This window comes from Gigantopelta aegis, chromosome 13 (genome assembly GCF_016097555.1).
Source record: "Gigantopelta aegis isolate Gae_Host chromosome 13, Gae_host_genome, whole genome shotgun sequence".
Lineage (NCBI taxonomy): Eukaryota > Metazoa > Mollusca > Gastropoda > Neomphalida > Peltospiridae > Gigantopelta > Gigantopelta aegis.
The window spans coordinates 5340949-5353448 of NC_054711.1; the positions used below are offsets into that span (position 1 = coordinate 5340949).

General features: G+C 35.4%; 1 protein-coding gene across 1 annotated transcript in view; it reads right to left on the reverse strand.

The window, feature by feature from the left end:
- Positions 1-5948: 5948 nt before the first annotated feature.
- Positions 5949-12500, reverse strand: part of LOC121387390 (kalirin-like) — a 270398-nt gene continuing 263846 nt past the window's right edge. Inside the window, exons 62-65 of the mRNA XM_041518493.1 lie at positions 11198-11373; positions 10396-10575; positions 9399-9534; positions 5949-8757 (exon numbers count right to left, since the gene is read on the reverse strand). Coding sequence (XP_041374427.1) covers positions 8734-8757; positions 9399-9534; positions 10396-10575; positions 11198-11373 — 516 coding nt within the window. The 3' untranslated portion in view covers positions 5949-8733. The remainder of the gene's footprint in view (positions 8758-9398; positions 9535-10395; positions 10576-11197; positions 11374-12500) is intronic.

Sequence of the window (12500 nt, forward strand, 5' to 3'; positions counted from 1 at the left end):
ATAGATGGCTATTCTAAACCACCACAAACATCATGTTTGTGGTTATGTCATCAAAATGTCTTATAAATTATTTTCTTTTTCACACTTCTAGCGTCATGAATACTTAATCGACCCAAAGATTTTCATTTCTCATAGATGGCTATTCTAAACCACCACAAACATCATGTTTGTGGTTATGTCATCAAAATGTCTTATAAATTATTTTCTTTTTCACACTTCTAGCGTCATGAATACTTAATCGACCCAAAGATTTTCATTTCTCATAGATGGCTATTCTAAACCACCACAAACATCATGTTTGTGGTTATGTCATCAAAATGTCTTATAAATTATTTTCTTTTTCACACTTCTAGCGTCATGAATACTTAATCGACCCAAAGATTTTCATTTCTCATAGATGGCTATTCTAAACCACCACAAACATCATGTTTGTGGTTATGTCATCAAAATGTCTTATAAATTATTTTATTTTGGACACTTCTAGCGTCATGAATACTTAATCGACCCAAAGATTTTCATTTCTCATAGATGGCTATTCTAAACCACCACAAACATCATGTTTGTGGTTATGTCATCAAAATGTCTTATAAATTATTTTCTTTTTGACACTTCTAGCGTCATGAATACTTAATCGACCCAAAGATTTTCATTTCTCATAGATGGCTATTCTAAACCACCACAAACATCATGTTTGTGGTTATGTCATCAAAATGTCTTCTAACGTCATGAATACTTAATCGACCCAAAGATTTTCATTTCTCATAGATGGCTATTCTAAACCACCACAAACATCATGTTTGTGGTTATGTCATCAAAATGTCTTATAAATTATTATCTTTTTCACACTTCTAGCGTCATGAATACTTAATCGACCCAAAGATTTTCATTTCTCATAGATGGCTATTCTAAACCACCACAAACATCATGTTTGTGGTTATGTCATCAAAATGTCTTATAAATTATTTTCTTTTTCACACTTCTAGCGTCATGAATACTTAATCGACCCAAAGATTTTCATTTCTCATAGATGGCTATTCTAAACCACCACAAACATCATGTTTGTGGTTATGTCATCAAAATGTCTTATAAATTATTTTCTTTTTCACACTTCTAGCGTCATGAATACTTAATCGACCCAAAGATTTTCATTTCTCATAGATGGCTATTCTAAACCACCACAAACGTCATGTTTGTGGTTATGTCATCAAAATGTCTTATAAATTATTTTCTTTTTCACACTTCTAGCGTCATGAATACTTAATCGACCCAAAGATTTTCATTTCTCATAGATGGCTATTCTAAACCACCACAAACATCATGTTTGTGGTTATGTCATCAAAATGTCTTATAAATTATTTTCTTTTTCACACTTCTAGCGTTATGAATAGTTATTCTTATGAAGTTGGGGTTGGACGTAGCCCAGTGGAAAAGCGATCGCTTGATGCGCGGTCAGTTTGGGATCGATCCCCGTCGGTGGGCCAGTTGGGCTATTTCTCGTTCCAGCCAGTGCACTACGACTGGTATATCAAAGGCCGTGGTATGTGCTGTCCTGTCTGTGGGATGGTGCATATCAAAGATCCCTTGCTACTAATGGAAAAATTGTAGCGGGTTTCCTCTCTATGACTGTGAGTCAAAATGACCATATGTTTGACATCTAATAGCCGATGAAAAATAAATCAATGTGCTCTAGTAGTGTCGTTAAACAAAACAAATGTCTTCCACATACCACCATGTCTGTGAATTTCTGTCATAAAAATGTGTCACATGAATTATCTTTATTTTCGACACTTCAAGATTTATGAATAGTTATTATCATTATTTTTATTTTAATGGATTACTACGATAAGCAGCCGAGGATTTGGTGAGTGGGAGAACACGATCCAAAGCACCCCCCCCCCCCCCCCCCCCACACACACACTCCATTGCTGCTGGGAAATTATTCAGACTTCTGTCGTCAAAATGTGTCACATAAATTATTTTTATTTTCGACTTGTCAAGATTTATCGATAGTTATTATCTTTTTTTTTTTATGAATGGATTACTGCGATAAGCAGGCGCGGATTTGGGTGGTGTGGATACAAGCAAACTTGCTTTCAATACATGGCGCTAAAGACTGTCCAATTTCAAAGTAGGCTAATTAAAATTTAAAGATATCCTAACAAGCATTTTCTAACTTTTTCTTTCTCTTACTTTGTTTGTTTCTTCATTGGTGGTATTTGTGTATTGTTGTTTTAATGTTTTGCTGGTTTTTTTGGGGTTTTTAAAAATTTGTTTTGTTTTTGTTTTCGTTCTGTTCTGCTTTGTGTTTTTGTTTGTTTCTCGGTTTCGTTTTTGATTTTGTTTTCTCTCACCGGCCTCAGTGGCATCGTGGTTAGGCCATCGGTCTACAGGCTGGTAGGTACTGGGTTCGGATCCAAGTCAAGGCATGGGATTTTTAATCCAGATACCGACTCCAAACCCTGAGTGAGTGCTCCGCAAGGCTCAATGGGTAGGTGTAAACCACTTGCACCGACCAGTGATCCATAACTGGTACAACAAAGGTCATGGTTTGTGCTATCCTGCCTGTGGGAAGTGCAAATAAATCGGAAAGAGTAGCCCATGTAGTGGTGACAGCAAGTTTCCTCTCAAAATCTGTGTGTCTGACGCCATATAACCGTAAATAAAATGTGTTGAGTGCATCGTTAAATAAAACATTTCTTTCTTTCTTTCTTTGTTTTCTCCCTCTCTCTGTGTGTGTGCATGTGTGCGTGTGTGTGTGCACTGATAATATGTTAATTAGACAAAATGCTACACTCTTATTCGATGGTTGTTTAAAAAGGTATCCTGCTTGTTTTCGCTTAATAAATACACTATGACCAAGTCATAAGATAACACTGGTATCTAACAGCCGCTCATGTAGTATTATCTACCGGTACATTTCCCAAAGTGATCCCTCATCAGTTGTCGACAAAAAATAACAAAGAAATAACAAAAGATGTGCATAATTAATTTATTTTTAAAAACACCATGGGAGGGATATCAAGAAGAAATAATAATGTTACATATCCATGGCTAAGTTATGCAGTGATTGAACAGAATACATCACAGTTGTCATGGTAACAATAAAATACTGTCCAGTCCTATTGCAGCTACGTCACTCAGGCCACGTCTGTACATGCAAATAAGAGCTAATGTATGGAAAATATTTTTAGTCCCATTTAACAGCAAAAAGCATCTATATATTTTTGTTTTTGATGGGTTAAATAAAACAAATGATACAAAAGGCATCAAAGCATTCATTAAAAAAAGGCGTTTAGGTACATTTATAAGTTTGTAGTTGGCGAATACATGAAAAAAAGAACAGGCAAAAAATTAGATAATCTATTTCTATAGGTGTTCATTTCACACTGAATATATATATTTTTTTAATTATTGGGATTAAAAAACAAATTAAAAAATCTTCTTATGTACAAACTATTGTATATATTCGATAGTTTAAAAGATAGACGAATTTGGTCTCCAGAGCTTACATAGACGAATGCATTATCATATTAATAGAATATCGGACTAATGCCAGTGATGTATGAAGATGGAAAACTAACTCAAGAGACAAAATTACCAGTGATCAGACATGATGGAAATATTTTATCTAAAGAATATACATCATACACGTATTACAATTTATGAAGATTTGAAAAATAAAAACTATAATATACTGTAATGGCAAAAACCAACAACTAATCTTTCTAGAAACAGCTTAAATTATTCCAGAATAACATTCAGGCACCAAAAAGGTTTTGTTTTGTTTAACGACACCACTAGAGCATATTGATTATTTAATCATTGGCTATTGGATGTCAAATTCAGGCACCAATGCAACTTTTTGTCTCTTTGTTTTTCTTCAATACATTTTCTGGGGGAGTACAACTTAACCCCCCCCCCCCCCATAAACTTCACCTCCCTACAGTCTAGACCCCCTCCTGTATAACTTCCTGGACATGCGGCTAACATACTCTACACTAAAAGTCGATGATACACTGACGAAGAAATATTTCCTATTCCTATAAAAAGCTGTCTTCAGTTAAACATACATATTCTTCTATTCAAACACTGTATTGCATATTTAAAGTTTGTTTTGTTTAACGACACCACTAGAGCAGATTGATTTATGAATCATCGGCTATTGGATGTCAAACATTTGGTAATTTTCACATATAGTTTTAGTGAGGAAACCTGCTACATTTTTCCATTAGTAGCAGGGGGTCTTTTATATGCACCATCCCACAGACATGATAGCACATACCACAGCCTTTCATATAACTGTTGTGGTGCACTGGCTGCAATGAGAAATAGCCCAATGGGCCCCCTGATGGGGATCGATCCTAAACTGTTTTACCACTGAGCTATGTCCTGCCTCGTATAGTATATTTATTTCTGGCTATTATTAGTAGGAGCTTACATTTTCTCACAACTCAATCATTTAAGTTTGTTTTGTTTAACGAAAACACTAGAGCATACTGATTAATCACTGGCTTTTGGATGTCAAACATTTGATCTTGACATGTAATATTCAGAAGAAACCCACTACATTTTTCTATTAGCAGTAAGGAATATTTTATATGCACTTTCCCATAGTGAGGACAGCACATACCATAGCCATTTATATTCGATTTGTGAGGCACTGGTTGGGATGGGAAAAACACAAAGGCGCTGACTCTAGTAATAAGTGTATTTTGTATTTGGTTATTATCATTTATATTATTTATAAACCTTTTTTAAAGTATTAATTTTTGAAAATCCAATATGTTTCTGGATATACAGGTGTCTATAAATGTAGTCCAAAGTCAAAATTGTATGTGATTAAAAAGAATGAAAAACAAAATGTATGTATCTCAAAAACTGGTGTAAGCATGAAAATCAAGTTAAAATGTTTCATAAATAATTTTTTCCTGTGTTATCAAGTAGTATTATGCAAACATAGGTTAATCCATATTATATATTTGAATGTTTTTTTAAATGTCAGTGTAGAAGAATATGTACCTTTAAGACTTTGTCATTGTCCTTTATAAAGAACAGGCTGCTTTAATGACAGACTATTCATTCGGTGAACTAGGCACTGTAACTAGAACCTTCTAACATTAGGGATTATACAAGATGTATGCAATATTTCATCCTCTATTCAATCTCTATAAAACCTGATTGTCATATAATAAATTTATGTGGTTCTTTTCATGTCTGTCATGGTATAATTTCTCTTCATACACACCCATTGGTGAGAACACCATGCATTATTTACAATCTTACATGACAAAAACATGTGTTATTGACTTAAAAGACATATGAATGGCTGCTCCTAGGTGAAGACCTGGCTGCCACAGCCATACCATCCAATGAAATTAGCATGTCTGAAATCGACTGCTTTGTGATATTGCCACAGAAAGTATGGTATTTCACTTGATATCAGATGATATATTATGTTATATTACTTATGTCTAATTAAATTTGGTATTTTCTTTTCCCTATTGCCAGTGAATAAATATATTTTATTTGGAATAAGACAATACATTTTATATTGCACTTGCTGACAGATATTAAAGGGACACACCCTAGTTTCAGCCCATGAAAATTAACACTAATTTTAGTTAAAGGGACATACCCTAGTTTCAGCCCATGAAAATGCACACTGAGTTTAGTTAATCTTAAAACCTGTAACACATTGTGATAAAGTTACAACAGACCCTAGTTTCAGCCCATGAAAATGCACACTGAGTTTAGTTAATCTTAAAACCTGTAACACATTTGGATACAGTTACAATTGAGTGAAAAAACATGAGTCTGTGACTTTGAAATAGTGAAATACCCTCTAAAAATAGACTAAAACTTGATTCCATAACTGTTACTTCTCAGACATAAGAAATGCCTTTTGTGATATTAAAAAATACCAGGATGACCAAAAACACTTCGAATGCACGGAAATGGATAATCTAAACAATAAAATCTAAGTAAAGTATGATTTCAGTTAACAAAAAACAGCTCTAATAGTCAAAACTATGCCTTAGTGTTTAAAAACTAGGGTATGTCCCTTTAATATGACAGGTATCTGGGGAACAAGCATATCACTATGAGCTAAGTCGGATCTTGAATGTAATTCTTCACTTTTCAACAAATTCATTATTAGCTATAAAATTATCTATTGTAAAAGAAACTCCTTTCAAAAATCGCTTGTCACCTCCATGTGGGACACATTCAGTTTTGTTGCCGTAATTAGTTAATGCATGTTATATAAAAGTTGTATTGTCAAAAATGTATTTCTGTGTTTTTGTCTGTTGTCATGGGGCATAAATCATATGTCATGTAAATGAAATAAAATATATTTACAGGAAAAGTCATCAGCAGTAAAAAACAAACAAACAGAAAACAAGTAAGCAATCACAAACACAGTTTCATAAAGCATAAATAATCAGTATAAATAACAAAGCTTAATAAAAAATTTGGTTACAAAATAATTGATTATGTCATAAAAATGGTTGATGGTTTACGGTAATTAACATCATGGCAAATCTAAAAGACATTATGTAAAATATTTACAGCACAGTTATACACACAAGGCTTTAAGGTTTTACTAGCTGGTATAAAGGAAATTGTGATCATTAACAAATGCAATATAAAAACAATGTCACTGCATAGGCTCTAGGTTATGCACACACACGGTCGAATAAAAATAATACAGGACTTATAAAGAGATGAATGCATTCATGTGCCATAACTCTTTTGCAAATGGCACATTAAATATATTTGACAAGCTTAATCAATTCTACATTGTTTTTATACAAATGTAATACTGAATTTACTAAACAGTGTAATATTCTCAGTTAACTACACTGTAATATTCCATTGATTAATAGTGAAAATGTATATTACAGTGTAATATTTCATTTATTACACTGTGTAACATTTAATTTATTACACACTACTGTATTTCATTTATTAAACAGTGTAATATTTCATTTAATACAGTGTAGTATTTCATTTATTACACAAAGCAGTATATATGCAACATAGTATTTCATTTTTAAAGTGTAATACTCTATTTATTACACAATGCAAAACTCCATTTATTACAAAGTCTAATATTCCATTTATCACACAATTATTGTAACATGTCATTTATCACACAAATGCCTATTTGATCAAATTTTTTTTGTACAAATGCACATACAGTAGACATGCAGTAAGATATGATGTAACCTATTACGTCAAAGGTTAAATAACAATTTTATTACACTATATGTACCTACTACCGTACAAAGACATTTTAAAAACACTTATTTGATTTTCACATGGTAAATGATTACAGGTTTTGTTAGATATAGAATGACTGTTCATTTACTTACATGATCACAAGTATTTAACACACACCCTGTATTATATGTAGTTCAAGATAATGTGTCTCATATGATTTTTGTGTCACAAATATAATTAGATTCAGTGCCTATGCATGTATTTGTTATGTTCAAATTGAAAGTTGTCCGTCAGTCAGTTCAACAGATGTTGCTGGTTTTAAAACCAATTTATTAATACCTGGGGTTTTGGGTTGGGGTTTTTTTACTGACAAGGTGAAATTGACAAGAGGGAGAGATAATCAGATGTAGAGATAGAAACAGATAGAGGAGAGACAGAGAGATAGAGAGAGAGAGAGAGAGAGAGACACACACACACACACACAGAGACAGACACACCCTGCAGCCATCCCACAGAATTATAATTATATTGATTATTGACAACACACATGGGTGGGGTGGGGGGATGTTGGCAGAAATCTATAACCTACATTCTAACATCATCAGTTGCATTGGTCCATTTTCAGGCACCTCCCTTAAAAACTCCCTCCATTAAAATGTATAGAACTGAGTCTAACATGTCTTAAACAACAGCAGATTGCCACTTCAGCAGAATAAATAACAACACAGGCAGACAGACAGACAGACAGACAGTTATATGAGTCAATGAGATGATTCCTGACATTTAAACTTTCTTCAGGAAAAAAGATGAAACTCAGTGTTGGCAAGATACCTTCATGTATAACCTGAGAAACTCTTAACTGATATATTTATCGTTTGTACATTTATTGTTTGGTTCAGACTGTGTGCTATGTAGATCTTCATGACTCAATCACAACTAGTTTATATTCTGGAGCAGGGGTATCTTGTTAGACTATTTTTGTGAACCAATCATAACTAGCGTTTGTTCTACTAGAATGAAGCATTGTCCAATCAGAGCAGGATATTTTGTTGAGACTATTTTTGTGAACCAATCACAACTAGCTTGTGTTCTGGAATGGACCATTGTCCAATCAGAGCAGGGGTATCTTGTTGAGACTATTTTTGTGTACCAATCATAACTAGCATTTGTTCTACTAGAATCTAGCACTGTCCAATCAGAGCAGGATTCTTTTTTTTGTATGAACCAATCACAACTAATATTTATTCTAGAGCAATCCACTGTCCAATCAGAGCAAGTATATCCTGTTGAGACTATTTTAACCAATTATAGCTAGCGTGACTTTTAGAGTGAAGTATTGTCCAATCATAGCAGGATATTCTATTGAGACAATGTTTGTGAACCAGTCACAGCTAGGTTGAGTTGTAAACAAATACAGTCACACTTGTCCAATTAATGTAGGGATAATTTGCTGAACACAGTATAACAGAATTCTGTTCTGAATGACAAATATCTTTACAAACTTGTTCAACTTCATTTCATAGTTATGACATCACACTGAAAAATAAAATAAAAATAAAATATTTTACAGTGTACATGTACTTCAAAACATTATTCAAAGGAAAGAAATATTTATTAAACAATATTTCCGAACATTTGTGGCTAATATGGTTTGAAAAGTAAGAGAAAAAAACAACCTAAACATTATGCTGTCCCATAGGTTACCCTTTTTAGTTTTAGAGATCTACTGCAAGTCATTTTTCAAACAGGACTTCGGATTTTCACGTAACTATAATTTTTGGTATCGTGTTGGTAAAATCATGGAACTGAAATTTTGTTTCCCATGATTATACTATTGAGTACGACTATTCAGTGGAAATAATAAGAACAGTTTCCGATGGGTTCCCGTAATCACAAGGCACAGAAACCGAAAAAATATTTCACATGAAATTTGAAATCCTTTGGCCTGCAGATATATTGTACTTCTTGAATACACAATTTCATGATTTTGGACTCATAGTTTGGTTCATAAAGGCAACACAAAATGATAAGATTTTAATTAATAAATTGGTCATGCATTTTAAAAACTGAACCCAATGGGACCACTCTTATGACATTTCCTATGACTAATCAAAATCCAATTTATCTATAATTTGGTGTCTGACTTTTAACATTGAATCATTTAACTAATTACTTACCTGATGTTTTCTTCTCTCTATAAAATCCACCAGTCTAGCCGTTGCTATTGGTTTCGGTTTGAGGGGGGAGTTCCGCGGGATGCTGGCTTTCCGTATCCAGACACTCTCTTCACACAACTGGGCTGTCGGACGTTTGCTGCAAGATACAAGCAAACATCTAATAATTAAATTTCAAACTCAACAGTCCTGAATGAAAAAGGAAGGAAATGTTTTACTTAATGACACACTCAACACATTTTATTTACGGTTATATGGCATCAGACATGTGGTTAAGGACCACCAAGATACTGAGGGAGGAAATCCACTGTCGCCACTTCATGGGCTACTCTTTTCGATTAGCAGCAAGGTATCTTTTACATGCACCATCCCACAGACAGGATAGCACATACCACGGCCTTTGTTAACCAGTTGTGGAGCACTGGCTGGAACGAGAAATAGCCCAGTGGGTCCACCAATGGGGATCGATCCTAGACCGACCGCGAATCAAGTGAATGCTTTACCACTGGGCTACGTCCCGTCCCCTGAATGAAAAAATAACCAGTCTCACCCTAAAACAATGAATACATTAAAAACACATTTAAAGTACAGTTAGAGTACATCATGTCCAAAGTCAAGATTTTCCAAACAAGTGCAGGGGCCCCTCTAAATTTTGCAACAGTTATAATTTTATTATATATTAATTTTTTTTCTGTTTTTTACGATCCCCTCAAAACCTCCCCCAAAGTTCCATTGGCATTCCGCCTCATGTCAATGGATTTTCTGGATCTGCCACTGAAAAGGATAGTTAGAGTACAACAAAAGAAGTGCAGCTAACACACGTTAAAAGGATAGTTAGAGTACAACAAAAGAAGTGCAGCTAACATACGTTAAAAGGATAGTTAGAGTACAACAAAAGAAGTGCAGCTAACATACGTTAAAAGGATAGTTAAAGTACAAAGAAAGAAGTGTAGCTAAAGTACATTAAAAGCACAGATAAAGTATATTTTAAGTACTCTACCTGAGTTCTTCGACCAACATCAAGCGGATGAGATCTTTAGCCTCGACAGAAATCCCTGCAAAATATTCGTCCGGGAAGCAGAAATCATTACGAACGATGTTTGAGCACGTCTCCTCCTGGCTTTCATCCAAGAACGGGGACACCCCACTGAGTAGGACATACAGGATAACTCCAACACTCCTACAAAACAAATGTGGTGTTTATAACTCCAACACTCCTATAAAACAAATGTGGTGTTTATACACTCCTACAAAGCAAATGTGGTGTTTATAACTCCAACACTCCTATAAAACAAATGTGGGGTTTATAATATAACTCTAACATTCCTACAAAAGTGGTGTTTATAACTTCAACACTCCTATAAAATAAATTTGGTCGGTGGGTAGGTTAGTGGCTAGAATGGTGGGTGGGTAGATGGGTTTTGATGGATGGATGGATGGATGGATGGGTGGATGGAAGAGTGGATGGATGCATGGATGGATGGATGGATGGATGGATGGGTGGGTGGGTGGATGGATGGATGGATGGATGGATGGATGTATGGATGAGTGTGTGGGTGGGTGGGTGGGTGGATGGATGGATAGGTGGGTGGGTGGGTGGATGGGTGGGTGGATGGATGGATGGGTGGGTGGGTGGATGGGTGGGTGGGTGGATGGATGAATGGATGGATGAGTGGATGGATGGATGGATGGATGAGTGGATGGATGGATGGATGGATGGGTGGATGGATGAGTGGATGGATGAGTGGATGGATGGATGGATGGATGGATGGATGAATGTATATCTGAAGAGCACTACTTACCATATATCTGTGAGTAGGCCGCACGGTAAACCACTGACAATCTCGGGCGCCAGGAACTCGGGGTTGCCCACCATCGGGTGGATGTAGTAGTTGTTGTAGATGTGACGCGCATCACCGAAGTCAATCAGTTTGAGATTGGTTGACACCGCACCTATCTCCACTAGTAGATTTTCAGGCTGTGGAAGTAAATATAGTAAAAAGCCTGAGTAAAAAAGTATTTTGTTACGTTGATTTTCAGGCTATGAAAGTATATAATATTATAGAAAAAAGACTGAATAAAAAAGGTATTCAGGGAGTGGTGGTTAGGGGTGGGGGGTGGGGGGTTGAGGAAGTCTGAACTCTTACTGCTTATGACAAAAAAAAAGTAGTTTTTTTCCACACTTAGTTTAATGTGCATACACTGCTAATATACACCTTACAATTATTGAATGCAGACACACACACCCCCCAAAAAAAAAAAATCCTGGATCTGTACCTGCATAATTAAAGTGTATTACTATGCACTCTACTTACATGTATACCAGTCCTCTTTATAATTTCTGTGTTTCAAGTTTGTTGTCAGACAAAAACCCTCATTTCTTAGATTCAGCTGAGGGTATTATGACAATTGATTATGAATTTCAGAAACATTCATCCCATCACTAAAACCCTGCAAAATATATTCTGTTATAAGTTATCATTAAAACGTCACTACCTAACTGTGAATCATGTGTCACTCTGTTACCTTGGTATCGAGATGAGCTATTCTATGTTACCTTGATGTCAAGATGAGCTATTCTACGTTACCTTGGTGTCAAGATGAGCTGTTCTACGTTACCTTGGTGTCAAGATGAGCTGTTCTACGTTACCTTGGTGTCAAGATGAGCTATTCTACGTTACCTTGGTGTCAAGATGAGCTGTTCTACGTTACCTTGGTGTCAAGATGAGCTATTCTACGTTACCTTGGTGTCAAGATGAGCTATTCTACGTTACCTTGGTGTCAAGATGAGCTATTCTATGTTACCTTGGTGTCAAGGTGAGCTGTTCTACGTTACCTTGGTGTCAAGGTGAGCTGTTCTACGTTACCTTGGTGTCAAGATGAGCTGTTCTACGTTACCTTGGTGTGAAGATGAGCTGTTCTACGTTACCTTGGTGTGAAGATGAGCTGTTCTACGTTACCTTGGTGTCGAGATGAGCTATTCTACGTTACCTTGGTGTTGAGATGAGCTATTCTACGTTACCTTGGTGTCGAGATGAGCTATTCTACGTTACCTTGGTGTCATGATGAGCTATTCTACGTTACCTTGGTGTCAAGATGAGCTAT